The sequence below is a fragment of the Suricata suricatta genome, chromosome 5 (genome assembly GCF_006229205.1).
Source record: "Suricata suricatta isolate VVHF042 chromosome 5, meerkat_22Aug2017_6uvM2_HiC, whole genome shotgun sequence".
Classification (NCBI taxonomy): domain Eukaryota; kingdom Metazoa; phylum Chordata; class Mammalia; order Carnivora; family Herpestidae; genus Suricata; species Suricata suricatta.
This window is the reverse complement of record NC_043704.1, coordinates 74563298-74581262: the sequence shown is the minus strand read 5'-3', so window position 1 is coordinate 74581262 and position 17965 is coordinate 74563298. Positions and strand designations below refer to the sequence as shown.

Sequence of the window (17965 nt, the reverse complement as noted above, 5' to 3'; positions counted from 1 at the left end):
CTCTTTTGCCAAACATAGTCCATAGTTGGAGGCCGATTTCTTGCTGAGCTGTATTTAGGCTGTTCTGAAGCTCTCTTCATACTCAAGTGGAGAAATGGATGCTTGAAGAAGTCAAGTATCTGAGGTTATCTAGAAGGAAACAGCACTGCTAGAAAACGGATCTCTAGTTACTTATTTCTAACTCCATGCTTTATGTGCAGTGCTGCCAAGTTTGCAGACATCTATTTTGAGAAATGTCATTTATTTATAAAACATTAAATCCTGTGTAGGAGCCACACCCCCAAGAACAAACCAAGTATGGAAATAAATGCAATTAAAACTGTGAAGAAATTAGTTTGGTTCATACCCAATAGAGAAGTGATGTTCCAATAAATTGGATCAGGCCATACATGGTCAAGTATTTAAACACCCCAAAGGATGAAACCAGAGCAGCTCGGCCTTCTCTGTTTAAGAAAAAATAAAAATAACTGGTTATGCATAATACACATCTCTGAGTCTTTTATTTTTCAAAAGGAGTTCACATTTAATAGCTTGTTGATATACATTCACTTAATTAATGATTCATCTTCTCAATTATTTGTGGAAACACTCATCCTTGACTTCCATCATGACCTCACTCATTGACTCATATACTCACTTTTATTTAGGGCTTATGAGGTACCAGCTTTCTGCTAAGAGTCATGGAGGATATGAATGAATCAGGCACAGTCTTTATTTTCAGTGGATTAAAAAGAATAACACGTATATCATAAATACAAGACATTCTGATAAGATACAAAATGTCAAACATTGACTCAACTGTGACTCTTTACACCCTAAAAACACTGGCGTCTGAGAACTGAAGTGTGTATGTTTTGGAGTCCCATGGTGACATTAAGCTAAAAGACAGGCATTCTCGCACGTTAGGAAGTGTGGGTGTGACTCCAATATGTGAGATGAATTGGGTTTTGTTGTTTTAATACTTCAGGAAGAATCCATGGTAATAATCTGAGCTGGTGTGCTTGTTCCAAAGACATACAATGGTAAAAACTGCAAGTTAAACAGTAAATATGCCCTCACCTTAAAAAAAAAAAAAATCTGTTTGGCTATTATTCCCTTAACTGAGGCTTGGTTTGGTGGTGAGTTAGGACAGGCCAAAGGAGACTACAGCACGAGGCAGGAACACGTGATGGAGGAGCGCGAACCTGGCCAACAACATCTCCTGCACCTGCTCCTGTCAGAGCAGAAGCCGATTCACATGGGAGACGGCCCATGTCCCCCCAGTGACATGCGCATTAGGGCTACTGGAAGCCTTTGCCAATAAATGGGGACTGGAGAAGGAAAACCTTAAAAGACAAACTAATAACCACCTTGTCTCAGGCAGGATTGGAGAAGTTTGGAGAGGGATGGGCCAGGATGTGTTGGGCGGATACTCTCCATTGGCTGTGAGGCACTGCCATTTGTTTTCAGCACAGAGGGAGCAGCGGCAGACAAGCTGAGGGCAGGGCCGGCCTGGGAAGCCTAGACCATTTTCTGGCATAAACTTTGTGGTTTCATCCTTTTTCTCCTAGTGTGAGGGGCTCAAGAAGCCATTGTAAATAAAGTATACAGGATGTTTGCATTGGCCTAGAAAATGATTATGATTATGAATTTTAAGAAGCCAATTCATTTATTTATGCATCCCCCAAACTTTCATCCAATGCTCTGTTGTATCCAGCTTAGTGCTGAGCACAATAATACAGAAATGAATAAGGCACGGTCCTTATCCTAAAAGGCTTCCACTAAAGTAGCAAGTCAATCATGTTTCAAAGGGAACAAATGAAAACCTGCAGACCTATGCATCTAAAACTGTACCTTGCTGCCCCTCGGGAGGATGTTTTCTCAGAAATAAGCATGCATCAAGGATAACAAGGGTAAAATGAACCTACCAGAGCTGAACCATATCTAATTTTTATGAATCTATGAAATATAAAAGCAAAGAGCTTCTACCCAGAAGTCTTACTAAACCATCTGCCACTAGAGAAATTTTACACCATGACGTGTATCTTAAAACACTACATAACGTTCACAAATGTATTGGGCCATGCATGAGAGACAGAGCATCTGAAGTTCAAACTGCACTGCCTCTTGGATGGATCAAGTAGGCACTTTGTGCAACCATCCAAGAGTTTAAACTCCCTCCACACCTGATGCTCCGGTTTGCCCTCCGTAACTCCCACCTGAGAAGCCTCCCAGCCCCACTGGGCTATTGGGCTCCTGCACTCTCCAGTTAAAACCCCATTTCTAAACATGGCTCTCTACTTCCCCCACTTGGAATGTTCTCCCACCTCTTTCCTGTTTTCCTACATCCTATCCATCCTCCAAGTCCCAATTCCCCTTCTGAGACCTTCCCTCCTGGCTTGAATTACCCAATTTGAACCACTGAAACAATTACCATATTGTTTGGGCATTAATTTATTTAAAACTAATTTGTTGAACACTTCTCACTGATCAGGCAGAGGATTCTCTGTTTTGTGATTATATTTTTATCTCTCTGTCCCTTTCCTGCAACATGAGTCCTTCAGGGCAAAGATCTGCCTCTTCCTTTATCCACATTTTCAAGCACAATATTTTAAAAAGCAACATGGGGGGCAATGGGCGTGCCTGGGTGGCTCAGTCAGTTAAGCATCCAGCTTCAGCTCAGGTCATGATCTCACGGTTGGTGGGTTCAAGCCCTGCATCGGGCTCTGTGCTGACAGCTAGCTCAAGAGCCTGGAGCCTGCCTCAGATTCTGTGTCTCTCTCTCTCTCTGACCCTCTCCTGCTTGCACTTTCTCTCAAAAATAAATAAAAAACATAAAAATAAATTTAAAAACTCCATGGGTTGTATTGATGATGGAAAGGAAGATCTAGGGAGAGAGTCCTGGGCACTCTGGTTTTGTAGTCCCTGGATATGAACCAAAGTTAAGGCAGTCGAGAGAGTAAGGGAAGGACTTAGAGACAGTCTCCAGAAGAGAATCCAGTAAAATATAATGCCTGCTTGCCTACGGATGAAGAAGGGGAAGAGTTCAGATTGCTTTGAAGTTCCGAGGTCTCTAAGGACCAGATGGTCCTCAGAAGCAGAGACCATGGGAGCTAGAAAGAGGAGTCTCTTGTTTGGAGGGAGGAGAGCTGCCGATGTTTGAGGGTGTGGGAGGACACGGGGCAGGCACCCGGGGTTCAGAGAGACGTGGCAAGCTGTCTCGCTGCTATGCAACCAGACACAGCAAAGAATCTCCAGCCTAGCACCTTTTGGTGAGTAATCCCTGCTAATAGCTGCCCACTCAGATGCACAGATGCACCAAGGGACAGTCTGGAGAGTTTCATGGTCATTCTTTTTAAAGGAACTTCCAGTTTCTGTGATGTCTTTCACATCACCGGCTGTGAAGATGGCCTGAAGTTACTCCACAGTGTTACAGGGAGCAACAGAAGAGTAAGATTTAATAAAACCTTCTTAACTACATTTAAAATATGACTAGAGACAAAATCAGCAATGATTGTGGAGTGGAGGTGAGGGAGCTATACTCCCAAAATAAACTGCTTTTAATTCCTTTTCTTCCCTCGATTGTAAAAGTCTTTGGTGAGATCATTTTGGATATTTGCTGATTGCTTTCTTGGAGAGATAACACTCTTTGGGGAAGCTATCTGATGGAGTGTTTTCTTTGTGCTGCCTCACCCGCCCAGTCCCCTGGAGGAAGATTCCAGTAAGCATCCAACATACAAGATAAGAGAGAGAAGGAAGAAGTGCAATCAGTTTTAAAATCTCAACTCTATCTTGCAACTGTCCACACAATATAGGCTTTTGTTCTTTGGGCCTCGGCAAAAGCCACATTTTGTGGCTTTTTCCACCATTCTCAAGCAGCACAAAGGGCCCTTTAAGTGGTGCTCAGATAGCACTGTACCCATATCTCTGTTGTGACATTTATCGCTTTAAATTATGGTTGAATTCTGTCCAGAGCCAGACAATGAGGGGGGTGGAAGGGAAGTTGTGGCTTACTTGATGAGATGAGGCACACACTCGATGTTGGCTATTTTCGAGGTGAAAGGGGAGGCCACGGATGCCTCCTGCTCCGACAGCGAAATTCCCGCATGAGCCATTTTCAAAGCCTAGAAGGATAAATCCACGTTACACCCATGACTCCTTGGGCCATGCTCTGTTTGAACACCATAAGGCTATGCTTCACATTATTCAGTTTGTAACACTGAACCTTCCAGCCCTGGGTCTGTGTTTATGGTGTCCCTCCACAATGAGTACCTTCCCATCCTGATCCAAAAAGTTATCAGCTAAAGAGGCACCAGCTAAGTGATGCTCCTGAGGCAGAAGAGTGGCGGGTGTGTCCACGTGCCTGTATGCGCATTGCTTGTGGGATGTAGATGTGATAAGCAAATGGAAGGAATCATTCAAGAAGCCTACTGGAAAGAGGACATCATTTGGATAGGTATTTGAGGGCGGAGGGGGTGGAGTCTTCCCCATCAGCAGGCCATCTTCAGGAATGATAGGAAAAGATATACAATTCCCACCTTTCCCTGATGTAGCCACCCAGTTAACTGTTGGGATGAAGTACACGGGCCACACAGCATCTTCCCTGGAGACAGGGACCGGATTGTACTTACCACACACATCATTCCAGGACCTGTATTGCTTTGCTAAAATAAAGGCTAATTCACTCCCGCAAGACTCAAAACGGTCCAGAGAGTGCACAGAGCAGACAGTGGCTAATAAGCAGGCCAGCAATAGTCTAGTCCTACAAGAATTGTATGAGCATAAAATGAGATTTTGTAGTTCTGTAGTTCTGTGGAACTGCAAGGCATCTGGTTACCATGGCTGGCACATACGAAATTCATGTTCAATACACATTTCTCCCTTTATTCTCTCTTAGAATTTTGTATCACTATTACATATTTTAGGATCATCTGTTTTATGTTTGGGTTAATATTATGCATAATTCTTTCCACCACCAGATAATGAATTTTAGGGGGGCAGAGACTATGTCCTTTTTTAGCACTTATTACTTGTTTTGTGCCAATTTCTATATAATTATGGGAATGGGTACTCATTTTAGGTTTTGAAGAGCAGACTATCAATGAGCTTCTTCTCGTGAAGCGTAAGGTAGAAAAATTCATAATAGATCTCGAAGTATAAACATGGTTTTTCAAAGAACTTTGAAGAAAATATATAAAAAGAAAGGAAAACAACCACCCAGATCTTAAGGATATTATAGGCTTTGGAAATACAAAGCAATCCTCTTTAGTTTTGTGCTGAAGATTTTGTACTGAAAATATTTGCTTACGTACATAAATCTTCAAGGTAGGCTCTTGTTTCAACCATATCGTCAACACTCAGATTCTAAAACAGTACTGCCTTCTCTTGCATATAGGAAGTAATCTGCTGAGAATTACTTAATTTAGGCTTGCTATAGTTTGTAATAGTTAAATAGTTTGGTCTGCAATTTCACTGATACATTATGCATATGTAATTTTATGCATAATTCAAAACTTTAAACCATCAGTTTTAAACATTTTCTTCACTCAGCCTTTATGAGTCTTGTGTTCTACTCACCCCACAGTCGTTAGCTCCGTCTCCGCACATGCCTACATAGTAACTGCAGGGGGGGACAGATAAAAAACATTAATGCCTTAATGCCTCTCTTGGCTGATTTTCATCACAACCAACTCACACATGATATGTGTGTGTGTTGAACACAGGTGGCATCAGGCTAGTGAAAAATTATTTGGAGAGAAATATTCCCAGAGGAGTAACTTGTTTCCATCATGTGGAAATGACAGTGATCTTGCCAGGGATGGCCACTAAAAAGACTACACATTTCAAAAGAAGTCCTGGGTGATTGTATCCACTAGGGCTAAGCTTAAGAGTGTGCAGCCATAATCACACCACGTCCACATCTGATGCACCGATATAACCTAATCCGTCTGTGTTTGGGCGGCTGATGCCATTGAAAGTTTAGACACTAAGATGAAAAACATTTGGGAAATGGTTGAACAGACAGAACCAAAGGCATATACACATAATCTTGGTGCATTCTGGAGTGATATGACCATATGCTCCTAATCTATACCAGTTTGATGCAAACACAACAGCATAAATAGAAGAGTAAATACAACGTTGTTGCTAAAGAAAGGGGATTTCTGATGCAGGACAGACTCTGTCTTCTATTATAGGTAAAATAATACCTTACAGGTATTGATTCATGGCAATACTATTAAAGGCTCTGAGATAATCTGCCAAAAAAATCATGAAATAACAAAATCAATACAGGCAAAAAATCAAGTTCTTGGACAATTTCCTTATGATTAGTTGACATCTAAGACATGGTCATTTTTATAAGTAAAGTTGGTCAAAAATAAACAAACACATAAGGTTTAATCTAATATTTGGCTGGTATACATGAAAATCATCTTATACACATTTCATGTGCTCACATGCATGTCATAACTATGTACACTTGCTGAAGTGGGTTCTTTTCTTCAGGCTCGAAGCACATATTTAGTCTTTATAACACATGAAGAATCTTACATCTTCTAGTGCTCCCTGAATTCAGAAGAGAACTCAGACAACTTTACGTGCATTGTCGGTGATAAAGGCAGAAGGAATGAGATGGAGAAATGGAGAACACAGCTCATTCTAAGACAGCATCTATTTTCCTGAATTGATTTTTCTTTAAGGGAATATAGCTTTTCAAAAGTAAGCATATAAATTGGCAAAATTTCTTAGACATTTGAGATGGGTAAAATTACTTTCTTCAGCCACTATCATATAATGACTATGTAAGTAAAATAGTTATTTAAACACCAGTTACTAACCCAGCCTCAAAGCATTGTGGGAGTTGATAGGCAGTTTTTAAAAACTTCCCTAAGAATGCTTTGGCAACACAAAATAACAGTGAAAGGCAGTCTTCTGATTTTACCTACTACTTATCAGTAAGTATCTGAAGTTTCACTACTCTCCTTTCCTTTTCACTTTCTGAAATATGTAGCTTAGAAATTATAACATTCCCAGAAAAGTATAGGTAGGTCTGGTGTCAGGAAGAACAGTTTCACTCTGATGTACAGGTTGTCTGTATTTTTGAAGATAAAAAAAAGGACTTTTTTTCTTTCTTTCTTTCTTTCTTTTTTTTTTTTTTTATTTTGGCCTCTATCCCCAAACCATGACCCGGGCCAGATATGGTGAAAATATCATTCCACTTCTTTCCTCGAGGACCTGGAATTATTCACATATCTTCTAATAAACCAACCTCAAATAATTCTAGGTGATGACTGGCACACTTCTTCATTTTTCTCATTCTGAGATATATAAGCCCCTACTTTTTCTATTGCCCACATCCAAGCAGAGGATCTACCCTTAAATTATGCTCTATGGGCCACAGAAGGAATACTGTCTGGGATAGGCAGCTTTCAAAATGGCCCCCTGTGATTGCCATCTCCTGGTGTTCATGACGTTACATAAAGCCCTTCACTGAGTGTGGGCTGGACTTAGTGACGTGCTTCTAATAAAAAGAATAAAGCAAAAGTGATGGGATGTCTCTTCTGAGATGAGGATACAAAAAAAAATGATGATCTCTTCCTCTCCAGCCCTTCTAGCTTGCTCACTCTTGTGGAAGCTAGTTACCGCGCTACGAGCGGCCTTATGAAATAATCCATGTAAGCAAGGAACTGAGGGTGGCTCTGTCCAACAGCCACAGGGAACTAAATCCTGCCAACAGCACATGAGAGAGGCTGGTGACAGGCCCTTCCTCCTCTGGTCCCACCCAACACCCATCTGCAGCTTTGTGAGAGGCCTGAGGTGAAGACTCAGCTCAGCACACCTGGGTTCTGACCCGTAGAAATGTAAAATAATAAATGGTGTAATTTAAACCACTAGATTTGGGGGTGATATGTTATGCAGCACTAGATAACTCTCCTTTCATGCAATAATACCTACTTTAATTTCTGAAATTCTTCAACAAGACTAGATTTCTGCCCAGGAGACATTCTTGCAAAAATGGTTCCATTCACCAGGATCTAAAGAGAAAAACAACTACTGCAATAAGATTAGGATAAAGAACACTTTTTTTAACTTTTAAAGTTGATTTAGGGGTGCCTGGGTGACTCAGTTGAGCGTCTGGCTTCAGCTCAGGTCACTATCTCATGGTTCATGGGTTTGAGCCTCGTGTCGGGCTCTGTGCTGACAGCTCAGAGCCTGGAGCCTTCTTCAGATTCTGTGCCTCCCTCTCTCTCTGACCCTCCCCTGCTCACGCTGTCTCTGTCTGTCTCTCAAAAATAAATAAATGAACATTAAAAAAATTTAAAGTTTATTTATTTATTTAGAGAGAAAGGGAGAAAGAAAGAGAAGGGGAGAGGCAGAGAGGAGAGAGAGACAGAGACAGAGAAAGAGAGACAGAGAATCCCAAGCAGGCCTTCTGCTGTGAGCACGGAGTCCCCCATGGGACTCGATCTTATGAACCACAAGATCATGACCTGAACCAAAATCAAGATTTGGACACTTAACCACCTGAGCCACCAGGCGCCCCAATGACACTTTTTAAAGAAAGAACAGCCCTGAAAGTCATTCCTCACCACCGTTTGAATATAGCAATAGGTGGCATGTCATTAGCCCAAATGTCAGGACAGGGAGAAAGGGGACTCAATGCTTTAATATTTAACTTTCACTTTCATCTCCCATCACAACTTTATGACTTCTTTCCAAGCCAATTTTCTGAGATGGGATAACCTCTAGTTGATAATAAGAACTGAAAAGCAGCAGAGCATATGGGACAAAAGTACTTAAGGAAATACAGTTCTTTCTACTGAACACTATCTCCACAGCTGCAGCGTAGGTAGAGGAAAAGCGATGGCTGAGGAGTGGAGAGCCAAGGTTTCATTCTCAGCTCTGGTCCCACTAGTTGTGCACAGCTTGGACGAGAGACCTAACCTCTCTGAGCCTCAGCTTCCCCCTCTCCTCAGTGAGGTACTGCGCTAGAGCTTTCTGGAAGCCTCTGGGCTCTAGATTCAATGGTCCTTGTCTGTTAAGGCGATAGAATTTTCAAGAAACCACTAACAGATGGTTGCTGCCCTCAGCTTGTGCTCCACTTATCTCCTTCACACTGACAGCACAACGCTGCACAGCACTGTTTTTAAATAGACACACAGAGGACAAGATAACAAATGATTTTGAAAATAAACCATGGGGCCTTTGTTTCCTGTTGCTGTAATTTAAGAATCCAGACAGGAAGGGGAATAGAGCTCAGCCTGACAGGAGTTGGTGGCTTACAGAGAGAGGCTGACCCACAAAACAGGCAGCAGGTTTGGATCTATTTGGAAGTTCTCCCTGCTGGGGAGGGAGGGAAGGAGGGAGGCGGGGATTGGGCTGGCCATGGAGGTGAAGAGGGATGCCAGAGCTCACACTCTGAAGAGGGGGTCATGTGCACGTGTAAGACCAACCAGGGCTGGGGAATTTCTGAGGGAGCTGTGTCCTTCTGGGGGGTGTTTATTCCCCAAAATCTGAGACTACCTCACTGATCATCACCTTCACTATTCTCTAATTGGAGAGCAAACCAAAACACTTCATGTCACCAGTACTTACTTTGGGAAGCAAGCTGTTGAAATGCTGAAATATCACTTGGTATGATTTCCCACTCATTGCAAAATGGTAACAGCTCCCTCTTGCTACATCAGGCACCGAACTGTTTCCAATGTTAACGTAGGTTTCCTAAATTCAAAAGGACATTGTTTCCACATGGGCTCTTAAGGAATGTCTCAGCTTTCCTATGTTTTATGGATGAAAGTGTATCCAGCAAAAACATAATGTGTAATTTGTCCATGGAACTTAAGACTCAGATGAACAAGACACTCGAAATGTCCTTTCCAAAGTATATGAATATATGATACATTGACAACATAATGCTCAGGGTCCTGTCCTAGGTGATAATACGTGATATGTCAGTCTACTGAAGAAATCCTTCCAAGGTGTCAGTTAGTGATTCCAAGGAAGAGTAGAAAACATTCTTCCTTCCTCTTTCTTCTCCTCTTCATGCATACTTTTATTTCTTAAGATCTTTTACCATACATTCATTCACAAATCATGCCGCAATTTCTTCCCTGTATAATAGACAGACTCTTTCTTCGGAGCCTAGCTCCTTACAGCACCCACCTTCTCCCCCAGCTCAACAGGTGACACGTTCTTTCATGGTGCCCTGCTCTCCTTCCATACCCTGTGTTCCATTGCACTGGCTCAATGCCCTTGCTGAATCTCTTTCTCTCCTGCCCTCCACCTGTCAATGTGCCCCCATCACTACATTCTAGCTCCACCTGGCTCAGCCCCAAGAGAGAGCACCAATGAATGCACATGCACTCATGGTGTTGACAGCTGATCATGCTTTTTTATGAAACATTTCTCAGCAGTCTTTACATTAGTGTGGAACTCTGAGTTCAAATAGTATAGAAGGTAAGAACATTCTTTCCACTACAGGGATTCATCTTGATATCCTGAGTTGGGAGGCAAAGAGATACTCCCCTCTCTTTTCATGCTGCTACCCCCAACTGCAAAATAGCCAAAAAAAGACATGCTTAAAGCATTCCATGTGAGGCAAGGACAGAATTCTTTTTGCTTTCACTAGAAAGGTGGAGAGGGAAAGTGTGGTGGGAGGGAGCCAGACTACCCAACGACAGCCAGGACTTCAGCAAAAGTATTAAATTAGTGAGTGGGTAGTGTGAGTGGACTGTTTGTTAAAAATTAGTGAAGACCTGAATTTTATCACACAGTGAAACTGAGGCAACATGCATTGATGCAGAAGCAAGTTTGCAAGGATATAAGCACCAGAAATCTGCTGAAAGCATAGAGAGAACAGTCATCTTTTACAGCCAATATGATGGGGTTTGAGTAAGGTCACTGTACAGTTGTGCAGTTTGTACACTGTACAAGGCCTACTCTACATGAAACAATCCAAAGGGCTGGTCAGCCTGAAGGAAAGAGAGTATCCCCTGGAGGACCATCTCCTTGAATTCAGACAAAGGCAGAAGTGCCTTTGTGATGTATTGTCAGGCTGCAGCCCATTTTTTTTCACAAAATTACAAGAGGCTTGCTACCTAGAGAAGCCTGACACCAGCTAACTTCATGTCACAAGCACAATCTAAATACCCATGGATCTGGAGGCACCTGGGTGGCTCAGTGGCATAAGCGCCTGACTTCAGTTCATGTCATGATCTCACAGTTGGTGAGTTCAAGTCCCACGTCAGACTCTGCTGACAGCTCCAAGCCTATAGCCTACTTTGGATTCTGTGTGTGTCTCTCTCTGGCCCTCCCCAACTCATGCATTTTCTCTCTCTGTGTCTCTCTCTCAAAAACAAAAGTTAAAAAAATTAAAGAAAAAGTATTTCTGAAAAGTCTTTAAAAAATAAAAATAAATGCCCATGGATCTGGGTGCGATCAGACAGACCTAAATTTGATTTCCTGCTCTGCAACTTGCCAGTTGTGTGTCTTGGACAAGTTTACCCTGCTGAACCTCAGTTTTCACATTTGTGAATTGAACAGTTTGTCAATTGAATAGGCTAGCTGTGAAATTCGAACGGGAAATATGGACATAAGTTCCCAACCACATTGGAATCTTGGGGAGGAAGGGCTCATGCCAACTCCCAACCAGAGAGTTGGATTTAATCAGTAAAGCCTTGGCAGGGAAGGCTTTAAAACTCTTCCAGGTGATTTCTACATGCAGCCAGGGCTGAGATGTGCTGATGAAAATGCTAAATGCTTTGCAAACTTCAGAACCCCCAGCCATGAAAGGTTTTAACTATAATGACTTCTAATGCCCAGAGAAGGTGACCCAGGCCAGGGCTGTATGCCATCAGCCCAGGCCACCAAGGGGCCTTCAAACATTTGCTCACCCTCTTCCCTGGTACATTCTCCTGGTTCTCAACCAGCTGCCAAGTCACAGAGGCAGGAACAAAATCTTCTGGTTCATTGGCTTCGACAAGGATCACTTGGCTTCCTCCAGGAATCATTTCAGAATTCTTTGCCACAGTAATGGCTGTTTGCAGGTTGTCACCTAGATGGCAAAGAGAGTCAGCTTGCGTTCTGTGTAAATCTCTCAGCAGCCAGAACTAAGCTGTCTCCTCGGAGTGGCCATACCCCGTTGCTGGTGCTCTTTGGGGAATTTCCCACTTGCAGCCTTATTCGATAACCATTTGGCTGCCCCTCTGGCCCAAGCCTGTCTGTCTCTAGTGGTTAAAAACAATGTCTGCATCTCCCTCCCACAATGGCCTCATGTTCTTAACATTGCCTATTCCCAAAACATGCACGGATGAATAAATAAGTGGTTACGTGCTTTCTGATGAATCCTCAGGAGACCGACAGCCCTGAGTGGTGAAGGTAACACCACTGATTGCATGGAGCCATCTTGGGGGTCTAGACTACAGTCAAGATGAGACTAGAACTCTGAGGGCTGGGCCATGCATGGACTGGATCAGCATATGCCATGCATGCCCCACAGCCCAGAAGGACAGTTCAGTAGAGTAGTCCACCTTTCACACCAAAGTCTCCCTGGAGTTCTTAATGAGCACATATCTCCTTTTAAACATTTACTGTGAGCCTTTCAATGCTGGGCCAAGCCCAACTAGATGGAGGGGGCATTTGACAAAGAGAATGAAGTATGGTCCTTGGGGCTGCTGCACTTGTGCCACAAGAATGGAAGCCAAAGAACAGTAACATCTGAGAGCTAAGTAATTTTCCTTCTGCCTCCGCCACATGAACCCACTTAGCTCACATGGTCTTTCTGATGCCTCAGGTACACTGAACATGTCAGGCCTCTGGAAACACATACCAGTAATCATCACCGTCCTGATGCAGGCTTCATGCAGTTCCTTCAGGACTGGCTTGGTTTCCTTTTTCAAGCGATTCTCCATGATGAGAAGTCCCAGAAATGTCAAGTCTGACTCTACCATCTCTCTTGGGATTCAGGAAAAAATCAATATTAAAGCTTATTTATGTAGTCTTGACAGTTGAATTTATTTCTTCCTTAAATTTTTTTTCTAGGTTGTAGCAATGTAATACATGTGTTTTAAAAATCAAAAAGAACCCAAAAGCTTATGATAAAAACCAATAGTCTCTGTCTACCTCCCTGAGATGCAATCACTTTTATATCTATTAGCAACTTCTTCTAGTTTTCAACTCCATTTTTTAAAAACAGTGTGTTTATCTACTAATTCTTCTGTTGGTTTTTAAAATTTTTGGTAATCATACATGTTTTGTTTTAATTTCAAAGACCTTTTTTTAACCTTGTAATCATTTTAGTTAAACATTTAGTAAGTGCATACTACATACCAGATACTATGGTAACAGTTGAATATGGAATCATTCATTTCAACCTCCATCTGTAAACTCCAGAAAATAGATGACATCGGCCAAGTCTTTGAAAAGTTTTTAGAATTTGAAATTGGAAGCCTGGAGTCTAATTGGGTTACATTCATTATATAAGACCTCGCCTCAGGAATGGAATAAATCCCAGGTGACTTTTTAAAAATTCAACATTGGGGTGGGCCAAGATCTCTTTCTTAATCTCGCATTGTTCCTTTCTCTGTCCTGAGAGGAGTTAAGACTGCAGGAGGAGATGAAGACCAAGGGACCTAGCCCTGCTGGGCACAGTCAGTCAGTTCACGTGTTCAGTCCTGTCCCACGCTCACCTGCCACAGTACGTGGCAGAGCTGAGTCTCAGCCTCTCAGTTTCTACAGGGTGAAGCAACTTCCCTCTCGTCATCTCTCTCTCTGGCATGGCATAGACCACACTCTTTCCATCCACTGATTCAGCATCCAGTCACCCCCCCACACACCTAGTTTTCATCTTACAGAAATGCATAGGAATCTCCCATGTGCACTTAATCATCTCTCTAGTGTTCTCTGACATTGTTTCTTTCCTATCGCTTGGGAGGAAGAAGAAATAAACAGATAAGAAGTCAGTAAACCTTCTTTAAGAGAAAGAGCAGAGTTGGATTTCTTGATGAAAAATATTACTCAAACTTAGATGGAAACACAGGAAAGAAACTTCTCTCAGGAGTAGAGAACAAGTTACTACATCTTTCATTCAAAAGTCCACTCACCAAACCACCACTCTGTTTTAGACCTTGTGTTAGGCACTTGGAGAATACCCAGCTTCTCAGATCTGAAGCCTGCCTCAGGGATCTTGGAGAATATTATAAATACAGAATGTGTTAAATTCCTATCACTTAACTTCATGACTGTCTGTTATAAATTGGATTAATATTTTTTCATTAGCTAGAACTAAAAGAAAGATTCAAGAACCTTCCCACCAGTTCATTCTGGTTTTGGTCTCTATTTTATCCCTGTTCCCTTTTTCACCAATTCAGGCACTTAGGCCTCTTGCTACATTGCAACATTGCCAGCAAATCCCTGTGCCAGGGCTCTTGCACTCACTCTTCCGACTACCTGCAATGCTCTTCTTCTGGATACCCTCATGCCGTACCTCTGTGTCACCTCCTCAGAGGATTTTCCCTGATCACTCCATGTAAACTGGTATCATTATCTACCTACCCCAGTTAAGATATAAGCTTCTAAGGGCAAAGATTGTATTTTATTCACTTCGGTGTCTTCAGTGCCTTAAAAAGCATCTCACACACAGTCAAGCTCAATAGCAATTTGCTAAACCAATGAAAGGAGGAATTTGGATATTTCTTCCGTTTGCTACTTTGGGATGCCCCCCCCCAATAAAAAGAAAAAAAGAAAAAGAAAGAAACTGTGCTACTTCCCTTTTATGACATATGACACACCAGTTTTTAAGAAGTTTTTGATTTTTCTGACTCAAAAGCTTTGCTGAATATAATTTGATTCTAAAAAAACTCAAAACACGTTTTCCTAACTCTGTTTGAAAATAGTAGTGAAATTTTAAGAAGCATAATAGGCTCCTGATATTCTCTGGGAAAGTCTGAGATGATTGGAAATCTAGCACATTTGATCATCACTTTCTTATTGTTATATTTATAATAGTGTCTATCTCACCAGTGTCTTTTAAATGAGAACATCACAGCTACATTAGTGTGTGGCAGCTGGGTAGTGGTGATATTCCTTGTCTAGCTACGTGAATTTTTCCTTCACACATAACCTTAGCTTTTGTTATTAAAATTTGTGCCTTGAAAAATTACAAAATCCTGTGTGTTATGGGTCTTCATGCTTGCTCAAGAATAGCTAACACCTTTAATGTTAAATCTGAGAGTCCCATCAATAATTTCATTGATTTCAAAATGAGCTTTGTGGTTCTATTTAGAAGATTAAAATGTCATGGCTGAAAGGCTCCTTAAAGATCATCCAATTCTACACTTTAGAGATGAGGGAAATAGACACAGTGCAAGGAAGGGACAAAGATTCTATTAGAGCAGATGACATAGCTTGTAAATAGTAACATTGAACCAAGGATATCCACATATTATGTGAAGGTGCTAATTGTATATAAATGAGGGCCTGTCTATCACCAACACCAAATCAAAGATAATAATGCATAGATGATTTGTTATTCAATGTTCCCCAGTATTCCACTGCTCCTTTGTCTTAGACAATTCAAAAATAACCTTTAAAAACTGAGAAACATGAAAAGATAAAAGAATCTATAGATTATACTCTAATGAGGACACCTTATTTTCTTTATAATTAAGAATACTGAATCCTATTTCATATAACATAACTTGGACTCACTACATGTCCAGGTCTAAAGCCAGGTTTAAAGGAGACTAGAAGTCTGTCCCAGTGCCCACTGTCTCTTTCTCTCAACCTGTTTGGACGTGGGACCCCCAAGCCAGTCAGCCACATAATGTTCCAAGGTTGAAGGAGTGTTGGTTATTTTTGATGGGATGATGGACTTCAGGGCAGACATACCTCCCTGACAGCTGAGAGTCAGGAGATCTGGACTACAATCCTCATTCTACCATCAACCAGCCCTGTGACTTGAGCAAGTCTTCCCCAGTGTCTTCCCCAACTTTACAGCTGCCTGTCTCCAAGTTAGGAGATTGGATGAGATGACCTTCCATCTCCAGGAGGCTTCCTCATGATTGGAGCTGTCCTTTTGTCTATCTTCAGCATTCATTTACTTCATGCACCCAGAGCCCACTCTAGTGCCAATTTCCGAGTTCCTTACCTGGCTAAATTCTCTACTTCGGAAAGCTTCTCCATCTTCAAGGCTTTATGGGCAAAAGCAATAACACGGAAGCCTTGTACTGTGTAATTCCCAAGTTCCTGTGGGAAATTCTTGGGCACTGTCAGGTGAGAAGGAAGAGGGAAAGGTAAGGTCACACTGAGGGCTGTCCACCTCCTAAGCAAGACCCTGGAATCCAGTCACTGTCCCTTGTTTTAAAATTCCAAAAGACACTTTAATAGAAAAACTACAGCTCTGGCTATTCTAATCACTCTGACAGAAATGAATGCCGAGGATGCAGTGGTCATCCCCTGGGTATCAAACATGCTGGCTAGCTTTAATAAGGATAGTCCTCATGACTATGTCCACAAGGATAAAATGAAAACAGCCCATCCTCTGGATTAGGGGTCAGCAAACTAAAGGACAAATCTGGCCCATTGCTTGTTTTTGTAAATAAAGTTTATTGAAATGCAACCATGTACAGTTGTTTTTCATCTCTGCCTGGTTTGGGGTCACAATGGCAGGGTGGAGCAGTTGAGACAGATACCATGTGGCCCGCCAAACCTAAATTATGTTCTACCTGGCTCTTTGTAGAAAAGTTCGCCAATCCCTGCTTTAGATGATAGATGACACAATGCCAACATTTGTGTATTTTGGTATGGTAGTCCTAACCAATATTAAAATGTTTGTGAGATCTTTAGGGTTCATAGAATGCCTAGAAGAGCATTAGAAAGAAGTACAGTGTGATGGAAGTATAGTGGCTTAGGTAGCAAGACACCTGATTTCTAGTCTCCACTCTACTGCCAACTAGCTCTCTGACCTTGGGCTTGTTACATGTCTCTTCTGTACCTTAGTTTTCCCATCCGTAGAATGAGAGGGTGCAGATCTCTAAGTCCCGATTCAGCTCAGACTTTCTGTAATTCTAAAATGATCCAGAAGGTGGGGATCAAGGGGGCTCCTAGCTACCTATTTCTTAAATACAGGGGGAGAAATCACTGAAGTCATGATTAGCATTATGTCAAAGATCTGAGGTTAGGACAAATAAGAAGAATTGGAAGGGCTACCAGAGAGATGAGAGGTGAGACGTGACCTGCTCAAACCCTTACCATGGAGCAGGGGCCATCAATAGTCACCAGTTAAAATTTCAAAAGGATACTCACTTGCATCTGTGAGGCTGAAAAAAATATATAACAAAACACATGCCATCAGTCTGTGAGGGATAGAGTGAGAGAAGGGTAGAGTGATAGAGGTAACAGGAGTTCTGAGGAAGGTCAAGGTCAGAACAAAGGGCCGCTTCTAAGGTCAAAAAAAGACTCTAAGTAGAGGAAGAAGTTAAAGCAATCACCTGCCAAATCTAGAATTGTGTGCACAAGTTGATGGCTATCAGCAATCATAAGGAGAATATAGATGAAAATCAGGAGAAAAAGACCAATTTTATCCGAATGAACTCATTTGAATGCAACAATATTCTTACAAATCTGGGCTGCCGCGTAGAGGGTGCATATGTTTGTAAGACTAAGAGACAATACAAATCAGCTCAAAATCTGGCCCAGAAAGATGAAATTGCTGTGAAAATGAACAATTGCACTGCTCTAATACCATCTAATTTGCTCTAATCACTTTTTTTGTGTGTAAAAGATATATCTTGTCTGTATTCTCCTTCCATTGACCTGCAGGAGGCCCTTACGTGGTGCCACCCCTCCCCCAGCGGTGGCAGCCGGGAGCGCCCCAGCTGCAGGCTGAGTGCAGGGTCCAGACCTGTCCCGTTGTTCCCTTTGCCCATACCTGGTTCTCTGACCCTTATGTAGCTTCCTGTTCTGGCTCCCGATGTTTGCTTCACAT

General features: G+C 42.0%; 1 protein-coding gene across 1 annotated transcript in view; it reads right to left on the bottom strand.

The window, feature by feature from the left end:
• The window catches only part of ATP13A5 (ATPase 13A5), a 91388-nt gene that overhangs the window by 20989 nt on the left and 52434 nt on the right, over positions 1–17965 (bottom strand). Inside the window, exons 18-25 of the mRNA XM_029938731.1 lie at positions 16127–16244; positions 12809–12933; positions 11874–12034; positions 9577–9702; positions 7936–8015; positions 5557–5599; positions 3994–4103; positions 347–443 (exon numbers count right to left, since the gene is read on the bottom strand). Coding sequence (XP_029794591.1) covers positions 347–443; positions 3994–4103; positions 5557–5599; positions 7936–8015; positions 9577–9702; positions 11874–12034; positions 12809–12933; positions 16127–16244 — 860 coding nt within the window. The remainder of the gene's footprint in view (positions 1–346; positions 444–3993; positions 4104–5556; positions 5600–7935; positions 8016–9576; positions 9703–11873; positions 12035–12808; positions 12934–16126; positions 16245–17965) is intronic.